General features: G+C 40.2%; 1 protein-coding gene across 2 annotated transcripts in view; it reads left to right on the top strand.

The window, feature by feature from the left end:
- The window catches only part of pdgfd (platelet derived growth factor d), a 51,225-nt gene extending 27,945 nt beyond the window's left edge, over positions 1 to 23,280 (top strand). For both annotated transcript variants that reach the window (XM_019276131.2, XM_019276130.2), the window contains exons 3-7: positions 193 to 370; positions 10,290 to 10,349; positions 12,600 to 12,813; positions 19,057 to 19,274; positions 21,803 to 23,280. In XM_019276131.2, coding sequence (XP_019131676.2) covers positions 193 to 370; positions 10,290 to 10,349; positions 12,600 to 12,813; positions 19,057 to 19,274; positions 21,803 to 21,937 — 805 coding nt within the window. In that variant the 3' untranslated portion in view covers positions 21,938 to 23,280. The remainder of the gene's footprint in view (positions 1 to 192; positions 371 to 10,289; positions 10,350 to 12,599; positions 12,814 to 19,056; positions 19,275 to 21,802) is intronic.
- The last annotated feature ends 857 nt before the right edge of the window (positions 23,281 to 24,137 follow it).

The raw sequence follows: 24,137 nt of genomic DNA, 5'->3' as shown, positions 1-24,137 counted from the left end.
AACCAAACTATCATATTTTTGGTAGTTTTGATGCCTTCACCTAACCAAACTGAGTTTTTATCAACAGTCACCCATTCATGTTTTTTTTCTTTGAAGCTCAAGTCCCACCTTTTCTATTTTCTTGACATCATTTTTTATCCTCCTTCTTTCCTTCTCACGCAGTCATCTAGCTCTTCATCTCTCTCACTCCAGGTATGACTTTGTTGAAGTGGAGGATCAATCAGAGACCAGTACTATAATCTGGGGTCGCTGGTGTGGGCAGAAGGCACCGCCTAGTCTCAACTCCAAAACCAACATGCTCAGAGTCACCTTCAAGTCTGACGACTACTTTGTTGCAAAGCCGGGATTCAAAGTCTACTACTCACTGCTGGTGAGATATACACTCAAACACACACAGTATAACACACACAGCTGAGGATGAATCATGAGCTGTTATTCAGCACACAGCTTAAAGGTTTTTTTTTGTCATATCCGAGTTCAGCCCGAGAACTACTGCAATTCTCTATAAGAAATGCTCTTTTCATTCTTTTACCTCCACTTGGCAATAAAAGAGGGAGATAGGGTGATGGGGGTAGGGATAAAAGGAAGGAAAAGATCTGGTCACACTGTCGGTAAAATGCCAGAATGTATTAGTCAACTTCATTTCTCACACATCCACTCAACAGTAGAGGAGAGATAGAGGGATACAGGGAGGAGGGCAAGAGGGAGGAAGAGAAAAAGGGTTCTCTCGAAGGCTGTCAAAGGGACAGATAAGGAGATTAGCTTTGTCATTCTGTCAGGAAGAGGAAAGAAGAAAGAGAGGGACTCTGATTTGAAGATGTTCTCCAACCCTATAATCAGAGGGGAAAAGGGAAAAGAAAGAGCAGCGGAGAGGCAGAGAGGCATTTAAAGATGTTCCCTGGCTTCCTCTCTTATGGGTGCAGACGAGCGAGAAGAGGCATCACAGGCAGGGTTGAACTGGTGGCATCGCTTATTATTTGAGAAGAAAAAGATGAAAAAAAGTGAGCACCGGTGGCGTAAAGGGCAAGACGGGGCACAGAAACACACAAACAGGGAGAGAAGGAGAGAAGGAGAGAGAGAGAGAGAGAGAGATGCCATATTTGCAGATGCAGTTTCATGCAGCCATTTTGACATCACAGCTCCAGTGAAAATATATGCTGTGGCTCTGATCACAATTTGCAAGCTCTAAACATCAGCAAAAACATCAACCACAAATCTGAAAAGAACACACAGAATAATGACAGCTTTATCTTTGAAACTTTTTTTTACTACTCTATATGTTCATTTTTCTCAACAAATCCCGTCAAAAGACTAAGACCTATCAATAATGTGTTCAAAAATGCTAACTTCCTTGCCATTGTCGGGCCAAAGGTCATTGCCTCCTACTGAAGATGTAAATTCAGCTTCAATTCATCAAAACAAGCTCAGTAATTTCCTAAAACAGTTAGACATGGCATTTTTTGTCAAATGTCATTCAAAATGGAGTAAACAGTGCATTTGTTAGGTAATGTCTTTAGCTGCGGATTAATACACATTTGGTATGCTCACTATACGACAGCAGTGCAGTGTATGAGGGATTGATTCTTGACTTTCATCATCCAGAGCAACCGTGTGAAAAATGTTGAAATGACTTTCACAGAAGTATTAGCAAGAAAGTACAGTACAAGTACAACTGTCAGAGTGCTATATGATATTTTTGACTTTATTATTATTGGTGCATTACCAGCCACACAGGAAGTCACACAAAATCTAAAAAAAATCATTAGTTTCATCACAACTTTTCTAACTGATGTCCAGACATCAGGTTGAAGCAGCGTTTTTATAAAATCAAGACTATCTAGTATGGACTAGTATGGCAGATGACCTTAAAGCCCCACACCACAACAAAGCCATATCAAATCAAATCAAAACAAATCAAATCAAATCAAATCAGATCAAATTTACTTGTTTACAACAGCCAAAAGGTAGCCAAAGTGCTTTACAAAAAAGCCATAAAACAATACATAACACATACTGTACATAACATACAAATACAATTAAAAGTGTTGTAGTGCTGTGGTGCTGCAGGGTATTAAAAGCCTTCCAGAAATACATAGAATGGAGCAGACAGAATGAGTACACCTAAGGAACAGTACTGCCCTAGTCAGGATTGAACGCCAATCTAAAAAAGTGGGTCTTAAACTTTGATGTTAAAAGGCTGAGATCAGTAGTGGTGCGAATGTCGAGGGGCAGTTTGTTCCACAGTCTGGGAGCAGCAACAGCAAAAGAACGATTGCCCCACTGTTTAAATCTCGACCTAGGGACCTCTAACAGAAGCTGACCCGAAGAGCGCAGGGCTCTGCCACAATTGCGAAACGTTAAAATCTCTGACAAGTAAGAGGGGGCCAAGCCATTAATGATGTTAAAAACAAACAACAGAAGTTTAAAAAAAAATAAATTAACGGACTGGAAGCCAGTGGAGTGACGACAGCACAGGGGTAATGTGCTCGCGTCTGGACGTGTTAAAAATCGGGCAGCAGCGTTCTGCACAAGTTGGAGACGAGAAATCAAGGACTGACTGAGGCCAACGTAAAGGGCATTGCAGTAGTCCAGTCTGGAACTGATGAAAGCGTGGATTGCCTTCTCAAGATCCTGCTGTCTGAGAAAGGACTTCACTTTGGCCAAGAGACGGAGCTGAAAAAAGCTTGTGCTGACAACAGAGCTAATCTGTTTGTCAAATTTGAGCCCATTATCAAATGTTACCCCAAGATTTTGGACCTGTGATTTAAAAAGGGCGGCCAGGGTGCCAGAGTTTGTGGTGAAAACATTTGACATAGATGGTGAACCAAACAAAATGCATTCAGTTTTGCTGTCATTTGAGTGCAAAAAGTTCTAGTAAACTAAATGTTTTCGTTTGGTCTCGGGGGCAAATATATCTGCAAATCGTTGGCATAAAAGTGAACATATGTCCTAGGTTGCTATGGCAACATGTATCATTCAACTAAACATAACGACAAAAAAGTCATAGTAGCTCAAAATATAATCCCTTATCTCTCAATGCTTCTCTGTCTCCCCTCACTCCTCACCATTTTGTTATTTCTCCTCAAATTACACCTCTGTACATTTAAAACATATTTTTCAAAGAGCTATTGTGTTTCAGTGTGTTTTTGTCTTTCCATCTTTCACACGCTTTCTCTCTACTCTCTGTCTTTCTCACACGCACACACACAGCTTCCCTTCAGCTCGACTGGAGCTGTGTGTGTGGCTTAATTTAGCAGGTCTAATTTGTTCTCTCCAGACCTGTCGAACAGATAAGAGTGGGAGAGGAGGAGAGGAGGAGAGGAGGCAAAAAGAGGAAAGGAGGCAGAGAGAGAACGAGGAGAAGCAGCACTGGAAGGAGAGAACAGGTGTCTGAGATTCTATCAGCATGTCAGCTAATGACTAAAACAACCTCGACTGAGAGGGGCAGCATGAGAGAGGCAGAGTGAGGTAGGGAGATATGGAGTGGACTCAGGTTGACCAGATAAAAGAAAAATCACGAGGGAAAGTTAAACAGCATCAGTGTGAGAGAGTGGAGACAGATGGGGAAAGAGAGTGAATAAATACCTGAACAAAACACATTTTTACTACTAAACCAATCCGTGTGTTTATGTTTTACACCCATCATCACTTTCTCAACATGAATTTCTGCCCGACTGATTAGAGCTATTCAAGGTCCTAAGCAACCGAAACCTGAGCCATGACCAAACTTGAGCCAGGTCCAAATTATATTTAGTCTGATCAGGTTTCAATGGGGTCTCATTTTACTGCTGAATGTTTAGGTTTTTTTACATCTAATACCCAAAAAGATTCATGCTGACTCACTATCAGCTCTAATCATATGCGTTCACACGATAACTGCCAGAGAAAAATGCGTTCTCTGGTGTGAAATGGAGAGTGTGAAATGTAATGTGCAGTTAAAATTACATGTGTTGCTGCTCTTTATGACCTTTTATGGCTGCACGTTAATTAGAAGAGCTTCGTGCCACTGCAGTGATGGTGTTCTCTCCCTTCAGACTTTAGCACTTTGTGCGTTTGAGACAGACTGGATAGCTATTTGATCTCTAATTTAATTAATTAAACAGGCATCAGACCACCATGGCAATGAGATACATTCTACCCAGATGTTGATGTCTGAAGTTACACTTAAACCAGCTGTCTTCTCTCTCTCGTTAAACGCTTTTAAAGGAAAAGGCATCTCTAATAATTTCAACACATACAGTAATACAGAAGGCTTAACAAGCTGGCATAGTATTCAGTCACTGAACGCCTGTATGGAGCATTGTTAGTAAGAGCAGAGTTGCAACATGACAGACACACTCTCTGTAGATAAAAGGCTAATTCTAAGGCTACAAAAACATAGTGAGTCTTATTTTTAATTGATTATACACTAATAAGGACATACATGAATGTTATATTCTGTTTCTACTAATGGACCTTCCTAAATGTAACACACTGGACCATTAATTTATAAATGAGATACCTAAAGTGTAAATGGGTGTGTAAAGTCTACTACTGTACATTTCAGAATGGGTCTCATCTCGAATGAGTCTTTTAAAAAACAGGTGTTTGTAGATTTCCGTTCAGTTTGATCTAAACTGACTGTCTAATACAAGAATGCAACTGCTTCCTCTCCAAAGAAACAAAAGCCCACCATCTGCAATCAAACAGAGGTCATTATTCATGTCACTGTTTTACCCACAAATCATTATTCTTGCTTTTTGATTCTCTTTGATTGAGTGCACAACTCAGCTGCATATATTTACTGTGAACAGATGTCCAGAAGTTTATCTTTGTAAGACTGCAGTACCTTATAAATCTCAGTTTGTTACCATCATACGTCATACAAGTAATAATAATGTATTTTATGAGGGTGTTCCTGGGAAATGTTTCTAAGCTTGGTGCAGTGTAAATATTGTTCAAGGAATATGAGTAAGTTTCCAAGAATCCCATCCTGCCATCACTGAGAGCTGTTGTACAATCTGATGGCCAGGGGGACAAAAGACTTCTTAAGTCTGTTGGTGGAGCAGGATTGGGACAGCAGTCTGCCACTCAACACACTCCTCTGCCTGATGAAGGTGTTGTGCAGAGGGTGGTGGGCGTTGTCCAGGCTGGACAACAGTTTGTCCAGGGTCCTTCTCTCTGCCACTGTCACCGGAGAGTCCAGCTCTGTGCCCACCACTGAGCCAGCTCTCCTTATCAGTCTGTCCAGTCGGGCAGCGTCCCTCTTCTTGCTGCTTCCTACCCAGCAAACCACAGCGTAGAAGAGGACGCTGGCCACTCTGTCCTTTTCTGTGGACAGTGTCTGTGTTTGCTGTCCAGTCCAACGTGTCGTCCAGCTGCAGCCCCAGATATTTGGATATCCTGACCACATCAACCTCCACATCAGATTGGAGATGTGGTTTCTTCCTTCTGAAGTCCACCACCATCTCCCTGGTCTTGGAGGTGTTCAGCTGCAGATTGTTGGACCTGCACCACCTCACAAAGTCCTCAACCAGGCTCCTGTACTCCCCCTCTGTCCATCCTTGATACAGCCAACTATTGCAGTATCATCTGAGTATTTCTGCATGTGGCAGAGCCCAGAGTTATACTGTAAGTCAGATGTGTACAAGATGAAGAGGACAGGAGAGAGCATGGTCCCCTGTGGTGCTCCGGTGCTGCTGACCACAGCGTCCAACATGCAGTCCTTCAGTCTGACGTACTGTGGTCTCTCTGTGAGGTAGTCTGTAATCCATCTCACCAGGTGTGATTCCATCCTCATCTCTGTCAGCTTGTCTCTCAGCAGGAGGGGCCGGATGGTGTTGAAGGCACTGCAGAAATCAAAGAACATGATTCTCACAGCACCGCTCTCCTTGTCCAGATGAGAGTAAGCCCTGTGTAGCAGATCACCCACCCTCTCCTGGTATCCAAACTGCAGTGGATCCTGAGCGTGGTGGACCTGGGGTCTGAGGAGATGGAGCAGCAGCCGTTCGAAAGTCTTCATGATGTGGGATGTTAGTGCCACTGGTCTGAAGTCACCCGGCTCCCTGGGGTGTTTTGTTTTAGGAACAGGGATGAGACATGAAGTCTTCCATAGCACGGGGACCCTCTCCAGCTGCAGGCTCAGGTTGAAGACATGCTGAAGCTGCTCCCCCAGTTCAGCAGAACAGACCTTGAGCATCCTTGGACACACTTTGTCCGGGCCTGCTGCTTTCCTCGGGCGCAGCCTCTTCAGCTCTCTGCTCACCTGCTCCTTGGTGATGGTGAACAGTAGGGGGGTTGAACTGTCCGTGGTGGTGCTGCTGACCACAGTGTCCGATGTGCAGTACTTCTTGGTGGGGAGGTTGAACTGTCCATGGTGGTGGTGGGGAAGTGGGCAGTCACTGGCTGTAGGAGCTGGAGTATCAGATCTGTTAAAAAAAACAGGTTTAGCTGGTTTGCTCTCCCAGCATCCCCCTCTTCTGTGCTGCTGCCCTTCTTCTTGCACCCTGTGATGGTTTTCATGCCATCCCAGACCTCCCTCATGTTGTTCCTCTGCAGCTTCTGTTCGACCTTCTTTCTGTACTCCTCCTTTGCCTCTCTCAGCTGGACCTTGAGTTCCTCCTGTACACGCTTCAGCTCATCTCTGTCACCGTCTTTGAATGCCCTCTTCTTCCTGTTAAGGAAGTCCTTGACATCACTGTTGATCCAGGGCTTGTTGTTAGGGAAGCAGCGTATAGTCTTAATGCGAACCACAACATCCATACAGAAGTTCGGGTAGTCAGTGGTCCAGTGGGTGACCCCCTCGATGTCCTTACCATGTGTGTCCTGCAGGACATTCAAGTCAGTAGATTCAAAGCAATGTTGTTGTCATGTCTATTTGAGATTTGCTTGGTGGAACAAATGTATTTGTCTGTTTTTAATGGCTTAGTCCAGCTAAGTACCGAACATAAAGCATCCATCCTGAAGTCTCTGCTGAATCAAGCGAACCACTGTTGCTGCTGCTGAAACAGTAAAAACATAATTTCCACTAGTTTAATAAAATCAAATGTGAATAATTACGATAAGTTAAGTCTCTAATTCACTACCATTTTAGCATCAGCCACCAGTAGACAGTGACATAGTAGTCGTGATAGTTTACATACATATTCATATTCACAAAAATACACTGCAGATTAACACTAGTCATATCAACAAGGAAAGCCACAGTGTCTACATAAGAAGGAACATTTTCCTGGATTCAGCTTAAAACTTGAATTAGCTCAGATAAAGATGAGGCAGCATAGATGTGGCCGATGTCATTTATCTAATAACTTAAATGTCCTCTGGCTATAAGCGAGATAACTGGTCATGCAGAGTTGACGTCGACAAGGAATTGCTCTTGCCTTCCTCACCATCTACCACACACTTAATCCTCAGATGCTCCAGTGTCCAACAGCAAAATGGAGGTTGAAAAGGGCAGCTCCCTGGTGTCCCCTCCACTAGACTGCTACTGTAAATAAGAAATTGTTCCCTCGCCACCAGTGAATGTGGCCCGGCTGGCTGAAATATTACTTTTAGCTTCTGTAACAAATATTGGTCTATAGGTCAAACAAACTAAAGCATATTCAAAAACAACTCACTTACAAAATTAGCCTATATAGCAACTTAACAAATGTCCTCTAAAAAAGATTTTTCATATTGAAAGCTGGAGATGCTGATCATATTTTACATGGAATTTCTTAACACGGTGGCATGAAATTTACAGAGGTTTTTATTTACATCATCTGACGATTCTTTATAATGATTATTCTTATTATATATTATAATTCCAACAATAATGCTACACTTATATGCTTTACTTTTATACTTTTATACTGCTTTGTATAACCAAACAAATCAAAACAACTACAAGGACCTATCATTTAAGTTGATTCTGTTTTCACTGCCTTGTTTCATTTATTTCAAAGGGAATCTGACAAAATCCACTAAACTAAATAATTCTTGCTGATGGTCTTTAAGTCATATAGAGGCATCAGCACTGAATGGAGACTGATAGCTGTTTAGGATACCCTCACACCTAACCTGTTTTTTATGAGAGAGAAAAGAATTCAGGTGCAATTGGTTTGGTTTTGGTTCATTTAAGCTTGTTTAAAAGCTATCAATCAAACTCTGATACAGACCAAACAACCAGACCAAGACCACTGTCAGTTTCTGTCGGACTGCGTGTGAAACTAAGCCACAGGCTTTTGTGGTAAAGAAGATAAATAAGAAAAGTTCAGCATGATGTGTTATCATTCACCAGAGTCTGATTTCCCCACACAGATGCAGGATGATTGATGAAAACTGATACATTAAGGAAGTACCAGTCAGTCCATGACTTACTCCTATTGATTTGATTGTAATAAGTCAGTGTGGACATCAAACCCACTAGAACTGAGAGGCAACAATTTATGTTTTTTTTTTTTTAAATTTTTTAATGTTTTTGTTGTTCAGGATAAGTAAACCAAACTACATTTGGAAAAGTGACCGTGTTGTTTTGACCAGTATAAAACATAAGCATTTAGTCTACTTTCTTTTGAGTTACAGTTTTAGCAAATACATACATTTGTATATCAAATAAGTATGTAGTATGTAGGTAAAAGTTTGGTGGTGTAGCTGGGAGGTGACTACAGTCTGTATGCACAAAGGGATTTAGTCCTCTGTCTACATGTTCTGATCCCTGTCTCTTCAACTTTTCCCATCCCTATTAAGTAAGGCCAAATGTGCTTGAAATTAGGCATTTAACCTTAAAAGGAAATGAAACTAGGAATCTGTAAACATGCATTTTCTCTCTCTCCCTCTCTCTCTCTCTCTCTCACACACACACACACACACACACACACACACACACACACATTTACAGGAAACCTTCTGACCTCATTCACAGCTGGTTTGGGTGTGCGTTTATGTGTAGGAGTACATTTATCCACCACATGCAAGAATCTGTTAAAACAAAAACCTTTGGACACTGACAGGCTTTGATGTCAACTCTATTACATTAGCACACACACACACACACACACACACACACTCTGAGACAAAGTGAAGGCACTGTGTCTTTGAAGTGTGGTTGAGACAGATTAATTGTTCCATATTGACCGGAGACTCTTCAAGGAAAGGGATTCAAGAGCAGCTGAGATTTTTATGTGTGTGTATAGTCAAGAGGGTGATGCCAGAGACTGTGTGTATGTGTGTATGAGAGAGGAAAGGCAAAGAATGCGTGTATGTGTGCCAAACATGTCAGTCTGATGAGTGTTTATCACCTAAACGTGCTTTGACCAGAGTCTGATTTCTTTTACACACACGCACAAAGGCATGCTGTGACCGGCTTCAATGGAAATTCCTTCAGGAATTTCCTGACATACTGACAGTCCTGTCCAATCTGTTAGACAGGCAGACACCTGAAATCTTAGAACACTTTAGATTACAAATAAAGCACCACCCTGTCTCCTACAAGTTGTGTTTAAAGGCAACTTTTTAAAAGTAAAAAAAAAAAAAAAGTAAGGGTAGCTGTTAGCACTTGGCGTTATGATGATCATGATCTTTCCCCAACCCTTTACATGTGGTTTTACTGTAGTTGCCTAACCTCAGCCACCATTTACAGTCACTGTGAGCAAATCAAAAAATATGTGTAAGAAATTAAAGAAAATAAATACACCAGGTGGCATAACCACCAAAGTGCAGGCTATGCCAAACATGTTATTTGATCAGTTAGTCACACTTAAACTTTAAATACAGTTTATACTTATGTAGTAATCCAGGACAAAGAAGGTGTCTATGGTGCAACAAGTCACATGGAAAACTGAAGTTCACATCTTTTAACCTTATCCTTTAGTTCCACCTCATTTTGACCATTGACAGGATCTTAACCCGACCTTACCCCTAAGTTTTAGTTGTCTGAACTTAACCATATTTTAACAATGATTTATTGGCCAGACACCAATCCGACAAATCACCCTTCTTATCATTTTAATGTCTGTTTCCTTTTACTGTATGTGCAAATTTATTTTTGAGGATGTGCAAGTCAGCCAAAGCATTGTATCACAACACCCTGCCATGATTCCCATAGTCTTACCTAAATCATATCAAGTTTAACATCAGGCTGATTTGATCACTAACTGACAAACTTACTGTACATTTTTAAGACATGAAACCAATTTAAAAATATATTTTTAATTCGTTCTATAAGCATCTTTCCTTTTCTTCTTCTTTTCAGTATGTTTTCTCATCCTTTGCTTGCTCATATGATCTAATATTGATGGTTTGTATTTTTCTGTTGTTCATTCCTGCAGTATGACACTCCTTTGCCTGCGTCCAACACCAACTGGGAGGCCGTCACTATGCCCATGTCGGTAAGTCATACACACACATACACACTTTATGCATTGTTGTAATCTTAGTTTGGTTAATTTTAGTTTGGCTCCAAACCATGTTCAAATAACTGAACATAATGTTTGCGATATTTCAACACATACCTACCTACCTACCTACCTACCTACCTACCTACCTACCTACCTACCTACCTACCTACCTACCTACCTACCCTATGCCCATCACCCCACATCATCTTAATTAGCATAGGCTAACACACACCCCCACACAGAATATATTCATGCATATATTTATTATGCATGAAGCTTGCAATGTAAAATGACATGCTTACTTAGACTAATGTTTTTATAAGTACATAAGTGTAATTTGTGTGTGTCTGTGTGTACAAGCAGTGGGGTTCACTCACATATGCAACCATAATAATTAGTTGTGTGTCGGGCTGTGTGGCAGTTTTCTGCATGGATTGATAATGGTTATACGTGTGTGGGATGTTTTCGCATGTCACTGCTAGTGCAAATGGGACGTACATGTACAGTTTGTCGACCTCCTCCGCTTTACATTCAAATGGCGCTCTTACATGCTATCTGCTTCGTGGGTTTTCCCAGTGATTTGTGATCCTTTTACATTCAGCTCATGTTGGTAACTGTTTCACACTAATGAGCAACACAAATTGTGATACATTAATGAGAAAGATGAGCCACTCACTGATACGTTGGTTTTCACTCTAAATGAATTGTGAGCTATCAGGACAGTAATCTTTTGAATTCAGGATTTAGTTGAGGTCTCACATGGTAGTGATATTGAAATGATTATTTTTGAATTATTTTTTACGAAGCTACTTTATTGAATCTCTTAAAATAAATTTCTCAGAGGTGTAGTTCATGTTGGCTGTAATAAATCTCCCACCGTAAGCTTCTGACATCTACTTATCACTTCTCCTTCAGTGCAGCTAATGTCACAGGTATAACATACACGCTATAAGAATTTGATTGCATCCTCTAATAAATAGCGATAAATAGCCTGTAGCAGTTAGCAGGGACCTTCCAGGATTCATCTGTGCAATATTTTACCACTTTTGTCACCCATGTTGCCAACAATATAAAAGGGAATCACATTTAAAAATTAAATTGTAAGAAAAAAAGTAAGAATTTACCTGTTTTTTTATATGTCTCCCTCAGACTACATGTTGACATTTAAAGGGTAAATGACTCTTATACTATATATATATATATAGTGACACTTATATAAGGTGGAAATTATTACTTATTCAGGAGTTGAAATGTTGTTGATATTGCATAATAATACAGCAGATAACAATTTTATAACAACGTATGTCTCACATTTCAAGAAGAGTCAAGCTCAGGTTTGCTTATCGACTGCTGCCACCGCGATTCGACATTTATAATGAAACGCAGTATTTCAATCACTGTGGTCTTTACTACAGGCTGGTTTCTACTGTCGTAGATGGGAGTGCATGGAGAGTATTTATAATCACAGTAAATGCACCGCATTTAGTGTTTTGGTCACACTCCACAATACAGTGCAATATAACAACCACATATTACTCTAAGTAAAATGCATCACAGATGTTGAGAGAAAGCCAAAGAGCAGTGTTGTAGATTAAGACACTGACTGACATCAGGTCAAGATGTCTCTTTGAAAGTATGTTTCCCATTTCACTAAAAGCTCTGTCTGAAATGTTTAGCAGGGCTTTCTTAAAAGACTGGATGTGTTAGAGAAGTTAGAGTCAGTATGACCGACAATGACTGTGGCCTTTATGTTTACTGTTTCTTTGTGGCAGTGTGGACTATATTTTCATATCACCAAATCTTTCCATGAATCCTTGGATATCTTGTCAATGCTTGCAAGGAAACAGCCCTGACCTCCCTACCACAGCACATGCTGTAACTACACCATGAACAATAAAATATGCTGTTTGTAAGGAACCAAGAACATTGTGAAGGATTTCATAAAGTTCAGAAATCTGATCTTTCTTTAGCTTGAAAAATACCCAACCTATCTGTACATATAGCCTCCACATATTCAGCATAGCCACCTGATTCACTATCAAGTACTGGAAAACATCATCACTGGCTCTCTAGTAACCCATTAAATGAGGTTCTATTATGGTGCTCCTCAGTATAGTAATGGTGGGAGAAATAATAAAGTGACCTACTGTCCACATGGCGACCTGTGCTTTCCTGTAGGCTTTAATATATAATAACATTAAAAAATGTTGCCTTTAATTCTTTGACCTTTGCACTTTGCAGGACAGTAGTGTAGGACAGATACCAGCAGCAGTCACAGAAGTTCCATTCTCATTGGAGGATTTGGACCGGACCATAGCTGCGTTTGACACTGTAGAACAACTTCTCAGATCCCTGAGCCCAGACACCTGGAGGCAGGACCTGGACAGCATCTACACTCAAACACACATACATTATAGATCCAGGGCCTATCATCTGGCAAGCAGACATAATAAAGGTAAGATATGCTTTATATCCCCATCGTTTTACAAGCCATACATGAACCTGTCCAACAAAAAGTTGTACATCATCTTAAACATGTGTCATATCATCTCAAAGCCTTTTACATTGCTGTATGTGGAATATGCAGCATTACATGGCGTCTTATGCATAATGGCAACATTATGCATAGATATAATGAGTAGAGACAGTATTTCCTGTTCATTTGATGGTATAACTGTAAATAAAAGTAAAGCATGTTCCAGTTTTGCAGCATTAAAATAGTCACAAATGTACAAAATAGCCCTACAATTTAGTGTCTACGTGCATTAAATAGACATTAACTCCAATAAACCTACGCTCCAGTGGGTGGGTAAATTCTGTGCTATATGCTTAAATGTGTCTGAAAAGTAAAATTATAAGCTACAAATGTCAAAAAGGGCTGAACTGCAGAATTAGTGGGTGATTGATCAGTGGTTCAACAGTACCAAAAAAACAAATGTCACTCAAGATATTATGTACATGAATATAGAATATAATGCTAAATGAGACTAAATTCTAGGGAAGATTTTCCAGAGATACAAACTATTGTATCAGGGTTTTTATGTATACAAGGAAAAGTCAATATTTGCTTTCAATATTTCTCTTGGGGTAAGGATCATATGGATCAAGCAGATACTATTGCTCTGCTTGATCCATATGATCAAGTAAGCTAAGTAAGCTTTTATACAGTGGTGTTATACAGTTTGGTTTTGTGGTTTCTTTTTCTTTAAATGTATAAAGAAACATTGTCTGATTATATGTATCAGAATACAACATGACATTGGAAAAGATACCAGATGACTCGTGGTGACATGTTGAGTTCATAAAGTTGATGCAGCAAGACGAGAGCAGTGATGCACTCATCCCATTTTATTGGGCTGCAGATGGTGATCCTCATCAACTATGCTCCGTACACACATTTCGCTGCAGACTGGTGCAGTTGTTGGTAGCGGATGTGATGGAGGGGAGGGGGAGAGTGTGCCGCCTCGTGCCGACCAAGAACGACCCACACAGCAGGAGACCCATTCTCACTTATTGGGCTATACATAAAACTCAGTGGTACAGCATTGTAGTAGACAATGTCATACCTTGATAATTTGAAGGGAATTATTAGTCAGGTCTGTAATGACTGTAATGGAGCCAAATTGCCGCCTTGTGATCAAATATAGCACAGGTGGCAGCCAGTGAAAACATGCTAATGAAGTGTTGCATACTGAATTGAAACTGCCATCCAGCCTGCGTCATGTAAGGTAGAGTGCGACAAAGACATTAGGTTGTGTCTGGTTGTCTGGAGTTTATTTATGCACACTTAATTCACATGTGGGAATACGGGAGGGTAAAAGAAACATCTGTGCGCTAAAAAAAAAAATATAGTGTTAAAAGAGGATTCTGATTAATTTTGGTACTTTTCGAAGTTGAAATAAATGTGTGTAGAAATGAAAATGTGTTTTGCTCGTTTTCTGGTTTTCTGTAAATATAAAAGATCATCATGAAACATGAAACCAGCTCTTGCAACAACATATCGTAGCCTGACTAAGTTGTTGCATCATCAAAAAAAAGAGCAATTTGTCCTCTAGTGGTCCAAAAGTGAGTCTGTGACAGATTTAAGATGACGCAGGACCAGCAGTTCAAGGCAATTCTTTATACTGAGAAGTCAGTGCCAATGAACTCGCGTCACTGAGGCAATAGATTTTGTCCTTAAGAGAAGATTTTTGCATGCACTGATTATTACACACACCCAAGTCATGAGAGTGTGTCTGCAGGGCTATGTGTGTGTGTGTGTGTGTGTGTGTGTGTGTGTGTGTGTGTGTGTAGTGTACAGAAGCATTGAAGCTTGTGACAGAACTGAGTGCCTGCGATCTCATCTCGCTCACCTGTTCCTCTGTATCTTACTCCCGCACTCTCTGTCTTTCTACCCGAAGGCTCTCCTGTTCCTTAGTAAATATTTGTGCTTGACAGCAAATCTATCTCTATTTATCAGTGCACGTGTGTGTGTGTGTGTGCTGGCATGGGAAAGCTCCACATATTGGGGGGAATTTGTGCATGTTGCAGCACTACACAGAGGTGCATAGGTGCTGCAGGTCTTTGATATATTGTACCAGCGTAGCTCTCTCTAATTGGAAATTCAACCTGTGCAGTGGAGCAGAAATGTGCCACAGTCAGCAGCTTAGCTTTGTTTTCATTAAGACACACACTCAGTAGCTCACAGCCACCTTTGTTCACATGAAGCGCAGTAATTCTGATCCTAATATTGAGAAAGTGGAACATTTTTAAGTCACTCGCACATGCTGACTCACACATAAACAAGTTAAGATAAAAACATAATAATACAAACAAATCTTTGCGTTCGACTTTAGAGCAGAATATGGTCAGCAATTGTTGCACACTTCTTTCATGTCGGTGGCTCTGTGAGTCATTCTCGCAGTTTTGCCTGCTCTCAGTCTTTCTGTCTCTTTCTCCCCCACACTCCTTGACACCGTTCCACACTGATGCTTTTCTGAGATTACACTTAGTCCCCTTAAAAAGACATAAATTCAGCCCTGAAAACACGCACAGGGTACACACCTACACATCACACATGACCTGTGCATTCGTCTTCACTCATGCAGTATAATAACATACATCTTACCCCTATGTACAAGCACACTCCTTGGTGTTGTAAGGCAGCACTGAATGTGCCCATCAGAGCCCATACGGTAGCAGGTGACTTGTGCTTTCATCCCATTCATCTACATTACAGATGTTACAGATGTCTTTCGTGACTCTTGACATTCTCACAATTCTATCGTCAACTATGAAAATCTCACTTACTGAAAGTATGATTAAAAAGTGTTTCTGGGATTTGGCTGTGAGCTGTGAACCAACATTTTATTATGTTTATTTTGTTATTGTTTATCGTATTGAAAATCCTGCCTTTACTAATGTAAATAATAAATCATTAAACTTCTGCATATAGAGCAACATTTGGATACTGTAGCATGAAACACGCACTGTGTGTAATGATTGGATTAGAGCAATACTACGAGTGCCGGGTCCATTTAAACATTGGTCTGCATGACTTGGTAAATAGCCTTCCTTTATTCCATAAAACCTTAAACCAGGTTGTACTGTACAGTTGTTTAAATACACACAATGTGATAGAGGCACACTCTTTGTATCAGTTGTTCTCGTTTAGCCTGTCAATACTCGCACAGTGTAGGCATAATCCATTTTTCATTTAGCCTCCTGTATAACAGATGTGCACATAGCAACAGTTTCTAAGACAGAAATCAGGGATTTCTGAGAAGCATACAAACACACACACGATCACACACAAAGGCCCATACACATAGAAATGTGGAAACAGCTTTCATTTGCTGCATTTCTTTTCTATATCCCTCTCAATATGAAAACACCATCTGTACCACAGTCTAGTTCGTCAGTATAAACCTCCATCTCATGCTCTCTCTGTATTGTCAAAGTAAATGATCACATCTCCTGTTCTTCTCTCTATCTCTTCATTGTTGTTCATTTGGCTTCCCACATCCTTCATGTCATGAATGGAAACCCCCACAATAAAGATTTCTTTTTGTGAACAATTACTTATTGATTACCAATGCCATTAGGCTTCCCTTGACCCCACTGCACTTCTCTTGGGTTTCTGACTCACACAATATTGCACTTCAAGCAAATTTGTCATTGTTAGACTAACATGGAGGACATGTGATTCCTAGCTAGTTTGTATTGCATGACTGGTCTTTATTGTTGCAGCAAAGCTCAAAAACAAGCCAATTTCACTAAGCCACACTCTTCTAGTTACAAGTATCGATCTTGACAAGTCCTTTATTCTTGTTTTTGTAGGAGATCATTGTATTTCAGCAAAGTGCAAAATGTAGTGGTGACCCAAGAAAATTTCATTCATCTTCACTACAAATGGACTTGTTTAAAGAATATTTGGAAACGCTTTAATTGGTTGAGATTCAACCATTCAACCAAATAAAACCCTTTTTCTGATATTATACCACTGTGGTTTGGTTAGGTTTAGTGTATGTTTTATGATTTGTTGATCCTCTTTAGAAAATCTGTGAAACATCTACAGACATAGCAAAAGTTGAAATATTACAAATACTCTTATTACTCTTATTTTAACAAACTATTTAACTTTGTTTCAAGAAAGGATTGTCCCATTTCATTCAGGCTGTAAGCTCTAAATTGGCTCCATGAATAATTTTAATAATTATAATAATTTCTGTTGGACAGAGGACAGTCCCATCCTATCATAAACTTGAACGCATCAGCAATTTCTTTTTGTCATGTTTCTGTTGAGGGTTTGTTTAGTCATCCTCCCCTAAAGTGTAGCCCAGTGGATGCCTCCCATGGTGCTCAAGGCTCATTCTCAAAAATCTCTCTCAAAGACTCAAACCTTTTACACCAGTTTTTTATTAGTATAGTAAATAAATCAAACCAGAGCATTCAAATAGCTTGAATCAGTTTTTTTTAACACAATCTAGTTTTAAAATAATGTGTAATTAAGACCTTCATATTCGACAGTTCCTTTGGATCTTGCCTCACAATCCTCAAATTTAAACATTTTCTTAACTAATCCTCATCCCCAGTGCAGAGGGCTCCTCCTAAGGCAAGTCTATGGAGCCTATTTACAGAATGAAAAGGCTTCAGAAATACCCATTATGCCTCCATGCTATGAAAGAACAACTGCAAAGTGATAAAACAGTGGTATGTGCTTTAACATAAATGGTGCCGTCTTATTGTTATTTATACACAAGTCACAATTTAATAATGTTTTTCCAGGTTTCCCACTTCAGAGACAGAGAAGCATTGTACTATCAAAGAGGTAAACTGTAGTTATAGGCAGCCATTATTGGAAAAAGACAAGGGCACCAACGTTGCAAGTCTAGCCTATTATTAGGGCTTCATTTTGTCTTCTCAGAACTAGTATTAAAATGCATAACATGTTCTATTTTTCTTTTTCTACCAAAAGATAAAACTGCACTGAACACAAGTGAATTAACTCATTCAGTTGAAATGATTGTCAGCCAATGTCGAGTGTTGAGAGAGAGCTGTGTGTAACTAGTATTAAAGTAAAGGCCATGGGTCAATGGCCTTGTGTAATCGGTATGGGCAGTGCTGTGATGATTGGTGTTTCCTGCCTTGGTAAAGAGCTCAGTCAGTCCACTGCTAATTGTTGCTCTTCTTTCTTTTCCTCTCATGTCTTTTTTGTAATATATTTTTCATCTCATCTGTCCTTCGAACCACCTGTGGTCACTCTGGATTGCCCACAGAACATGAGCAATATTGTGTTTCCACTGTATTTTACAGAGGACACATGCTTGGTCTCCTCATGCTTATACCATCATCATCATAGAAAATAAAAATGGAGTTGATTGATCTTTCCATTACAAATATAACTTTGCTTTAAAACATCCTCCAAATAAATGTCCACCTGCTACAGTTTGGCCTCCAGCTCTCTGTGTGCACTTAAATGTAACATATAAGAATTCACACAGATTAAAAATCAAGCTCCTAGTTAGCTCCCAGTTAGCTCCCAGTTTTTCCCTCTGGACCAGTGCTTTAATCCCTTATTTCCCATCAGCTCCTCCCATAGTCCCTTTAACTCTCCTGAAATTAGTTTTGAACCATTACAGCGGGCAAATAAACAAAGGTCCTATGTGCACAAACAAGATCATTTTCTGCAAAGTGGATGACATGAAGAAAATCCACGGTCAATACATTCAATCTACAATCAATTAATGGCCCCTGCTTCATCTTGTGCTCCGTGTTCTCTCTTTCTGCATTTTTGTCGCTCTCTTTATTCCACTCATCTCTCCATCTGTTCCTCTACAGTAAATTGTTGTTGCAGTTGTACTCGTATCTAATAGTCTCTCCACCTTTCAACCATTTTCTTTCAATCAATATGGAGCATAAATATTTAGTGTGAATTATAGCCAATTTTCCTTTTTTGCCTCTCTTCATTCTTCCATCTCTTTCCAACATACCACACATTTCTGTTAATAATTATATGAACCAACAGCATTGCAATAATGAACTAAAACAGTGTTTTGTCTCTCTCACCCTTCCTTACTTAAATAGCTGTTCGTTAGCTGTTATTGCAGGCCAAATTTTATGTTCAATAACATAAAATACAAGTATCCAAATCACCACAACAAAGAGAAGAAAACGTGGAAAACTTAACCAAAGTATTATTTTCTCTCCTATTCTCCAGTTGACCTGAACCGTCTCTATGAGGACGTCAAGCGGTACAGCTGTACTCCTCGCAATTACTCTGTGAACCTGCGCGAGGAGCTGAGAGCCACTAACGCCGTCTTCTTCCCTCGATGTCTGCTGGTCAAACGTTGCGGCGGCAACTGTGGCTGCGGAACCGATAACTGGAACAACGGCTGCACCTGTCAGGCCTCCAAGACAACAGTCAAACTACATGAGGTAGGACTCATAACATAAAGAAATGCTGGTGGACCATCAATCAATCTTTGTCCTTCCTTCTTTCTTCCTTATAAGAAAAGAATGGATATAAAAAGTTTGCCAGCAAACAAGAAAGAAAGAGAGAAAAGAAAGAGAGAAAAGAAAGACTGATGTTCCACTGTGCCAGGGCCTTACCTAATTCCTCCATGCTGTATTGAAAACATTTGTGTGTTATTCATACTATGAGCATTGGCATGGGAGTGTCGGATGACTGATGCCTGATGATTACTGTGTTTTTTTCATGGCTTTTTTCCCCCTCTTTCATCCTGTACCAGAGAGAGGGGAAATAAACTAAAACAGCTTGTTATGGACTGATCAAACATATTCAAAATGACTTATTCAGCATATTGTTTTACACTAATTAAACAGATTGTATTTTCTTGTGTGTATAAGAAAGGTAATTAAAATGACAAACTCATTACTGAATTGTGTGCTTTTAAGAAGGCAGATGTGCATTTAACACAATTTAGTGACTTAATGATGTGGCTTGTCCATAAATGTGACGGCGTTGTTACAAAAAAGTAAAGATTCAAACATGAGACTAACATAAAGTGAGGAGAAGAGAAAGAGAGATGTGGTGTTCAGAGGCAGGCACCGCATCAACAATAAAGCAGCAATGCACCAGCAGCCTCACACCTTTGTTTCCACATCAGCTCCGTCTTTCTCTTTCTGTTCTCTCCATATCTCTGTCAGTGATTTGATAGCATTCTTTCTCTTACTCTCTCTATCTCTTACCCTCTCCCTTTCTCTTCCATCATCCTTTCATTCTTCCCAATTCCCATTTTCAATTTAACCCTTTGCAACGCACCATTCTTGTTCTTTAAGCCTGTCATTCATTCTTTCCCTCTCTCTTCCCTCCATCGTTTTGTGTCTTTGTTCTCATATAGCTTCATTATTGAAACATGGTCCACAGGGCTCTCTCTCTCTGTCTCTGTTAAAAACAATACAATGGAAATTCAGACAAAGGTGGGATTTAGGTTGTAATTGTGCTATGTGTATGTGTGTATGAGGTGTGTTTGTGTCTGTATGCTGTATGTGCATAAAACTGCTTGCTTGTGTGTGTGTGTGTGTGCGTGCGTGTGCGTGTGTGTGTTCTCCTCTCCTTGCAAGAAGTCGTAAGACCTGTAACTGCTTCATTTACTGACTGAACTTCTCAAGAAACACATTATTACTCACACTACTGTTTCAGTGCTGGAAAGTCCTGACATAAATCATGGGCAGCCTTGCTTTCACTGAGTTCTCGAGAACAAATTCATTGCGGCCGTTGTGGAACAATTTGTACTTTCACTCTGTTTTCACATAGGAATTGACACCTGCGAACAATGTGGCCATCTGCAACTGTCATTTATACATATATATATATATATATATTTATAGTATATATCACTGACTAAATTCAACTATTGGTATTTATTATAGACTAATGTAAACAGAGCCTTGTAATTATTTTTAAAGTTTAAAACCTCAACATGCAAACTTTTTGACATGTTAATAGCATGCTGTATAAATCTATCATTGTGTGTATCAGCAATATGTGTTCACACTGTATTGTTTAATCCCTTTATTTGCTTTAAGGCCTAGTGTTTAGTAAGTCCTTGATGAGACTGCCAACCCAAAAAGTTTTTTTGGCATATCAAGATTGATTTTAGAAAGTCTGGACAGCAAAGAAAGTATTTTTTTCAGACCAAATCCAAGCTACATTTGGATGGTGCTTGAACTGTAATTCCAACCATATTTCTACAGCTGCGTCTCAGTCCGGTTGCTCAAAACAGACAAAAACAAAACAGCGTCAGATCCAAAGTGTCCAAAGAGTAGCTGAGCTGAATCCAAGCTGCTACAAGCAGAGCTGTATAGAAGACAAAATGAAACCTGACAGTGTTGTAGTTTTAAGGGGAAAAATATGGATCTCCATTTGTCATACTTCTGTGTTGGAAAGCAATGTACTGTAGGTAGTTATTGGCACCTACAATGCTACCACATCAACCCATGCTGATCGGTTGGTGATGTCTGGACCCACAAATCCAATCTGATCACCTCCAAATAACAGTGTGGACAGTCTGTCTGATTTGAGAAACAAATCTGATTTGCCTGAAGTCTAAACAAAGCCTTTCTCTTTGCACAGAATAAAACAGGAATTCCAGTCTGGTCTGTTATGATTAACAAGGGGAAGGGTGGGCATGTAATTGTTTTCTCATGACCCCAGAGTTTCACAGTACACTACACTTTTAGAAACCTTGCCTTTGATTTCTAATCTATATTTTGACACCCTTTGCTGCTTCAATGTCAGATACTCGCAGTTACTCTCAAAAGCAGCATTTCTCTTCTATGTTGAACTGATTTTCTTAAAACAAACTTTACATAAATAGGATTTATTGGCACCAACTACAATGAGTTGACAAAGTACTCCCAACATCAATAATTCAGGCAACAGTGAATCCACTTCCTTCCCCTCATCACTTCATCCTTTCTGTTTTCTCTGACTCCTTTAGGTGCTGAAGTACGCCCCAGAGGTCACTCCGTATCAGCGCCATCGGCGGCCAAGGGTGCACTGGGTCATAGATGAGATCTTCCTCACACACCATGAAAAGTGCGAGTGTGCGTGTCCCTCCCAGCCCCCTCGCTGAGGCACTCAGACTGTTATGTGCACCTAGAACTGTTGGACGAGTTCTTCTCTTATCTATTCCGCAACAGACTTCATCTAATAACAGCAACGCAGCAAAGAAGAAGGCAACAATTTGACAGACAAGCCGCAGCATACATCATACACAATGACATTTGTTCTTGCAACTTTGCAACTTGTAAAGGCAAATTGTTTTCAGCTTTCCTGCAACTTGGAGACTCAATCTATTCCTGTTTAAACCACATTTAAACATTACATGTGCACCACAAAGTGTTAAAATGACAGTGGACTTCACTTTCAATCCAATCAAAGTCTTTTCCTCCAAAAACTTAATACTGAGAAACATTTATAATACAAAAAACACCACATATCAATATGAAGAAATAATACCAATACTAAATTGAACTTAAATTTATATTTAGCTCAATGGATGCCAACTTGATTGAATTGTATTTGAGGACTGTTTAAACAGTTCTTTATTCATATTTCATGTGCATGTATTTGCGTTTCTTCGTGTTAAAATGAGAGACACACCTCTTCTGCTAGGAGGATGCTGAGATGAGTGAGCCTGACACAGACGATGGGAGGGAGAGGAGTTAAAGGGAGTGTAAACCAAAATAACACTTTATCTTGATGTGAAATTGGGCTAACCACAACCCTCCAGATCTGAATTGCACACTAATACACACACACATATACATACACACACACACACACACACATTATACCTAAAGTTATTCAGACTGAATTCTTCACTGCTCTATTTTTCAGAGCAGCCCTCCTTTGTTTTGCACACATTCCTGATCGCATATATTCGAGCTTCCCTTTGTCTGTCTTTCCATCCATATGCTTCCCGCTCCTTTTCTTTCTCTCTCTCTCTCTCCCTCCCTCCATCGCTCGCTCTCTAACACATCAAAGGAGATGTCAGATGAGGCCGCTGCGCTCTGCCCAGTTTTCTGAGCGTTCCAGGCATTCCAACTACTAACAGGAATTCTGCTAACACGGATAAAACCATGATCTCCAGACCCAGAAGACATAAGAGGAAAGAGAGGCAGACACTCAGGAAAAGAGCTTTTTTTTTTATTTTTGGCAACTGACAGAAAAGGGACAATCAAGCAAGTTGCCTATTTGTAGATTACCAGCACTTCTGGATGAGAGCTGAAAAAGAAGCCACTTTCAGGACGAAGCCCATAAAAGATTGCAGCTACTTCGGAGGGTTCAATCAGCATATTCATGTATTCAGCTCGCCTGATTTTGTTGTCACGCTGCTTTTTGCCTCATGAAGATGCTCATCTGTATCACAGTATGACCCACTGCTCTGCAGCAGCACCAAAGTGAAAAAGATTTGTAGGAGTTAGAGTAATGTTCTTAGTTTGTGCTGAAAACACAACTCATACTCAAGTATATGTATGTGTGACTGTGTGTGTGTGTGTGTGCCAGTCTGCCTGTCACCGCTCAGGAAGAGGTCCTTTTGTTTAAGAGGTGGAGGGTTACCAACAGTCTGCAAGAACTGGCAGCAGATGCAAGCATGTGATTGGTCTGCATGTGACCATGCGTGCAAGTCAGTGTGTGTCTAGGTAAGTAGAGTCTCAAAGCAACACAGCGAGAATTCAAACTAACAGCTTATCTTTTCCATACACATGACCCAGCTGTTAGAAATAAAAGAACACTGTCATCTATCATCTCTCCATCATCCCCTCGCATGTGGTGTCCCACTATCACACGCTAAGACTCGCTTCCAGGCTGGTTTTACACAGAGAAAATGGGATTTTACAGTCTACTCTTGTTCCAAAGAATAGCCGGACACTGAAACGATTCCTTGGTCACACTGAAACCAGATCAGCTATGTGCTGGCAGCACTTTTATGTGTGTGGACTGTAGGTCAGCGGTGTGTTTGGCAGGCATGGGATATAAAACACTTTTGAACGAAGTTCTATCAGGTTGTGCGCTACTTACATTCCAACACACGCACACACACACACGCACACACACACACACACACACACACACACACACACACACACACACACACACACACACACACACACACACACACACACACACACACACACACACACACACACACACACACACACACACAGTTGTTTTGGCTGTAGTTCATCTAAGAAAGCAGCCTCATTTGCTGTAAAGCCAAAGTTTTCTCTCATTCCTGTGTGTTGTATTTTGAAACACAAAGATAAACA

Source organism: Larimichthys crocea, chromosome VII (genome assembly GCF_000972845.2).
Source record: "Larimichthys crocea isolate SSNF chromosome VII, L_crocea_2.0, whole genome shotgun sequence".
Taxonomy (NCBI): Eukaryota; Metazoa; Chordata; class Actinopteri; family Sciaenidae; genus Larimichthys; species Larimichthys crocea.
The sequence above is the reverse complement of the archived record's forward strand: the minus strand, read 5'-3'. Positions and strand labels throughout refer to the sequence as shown.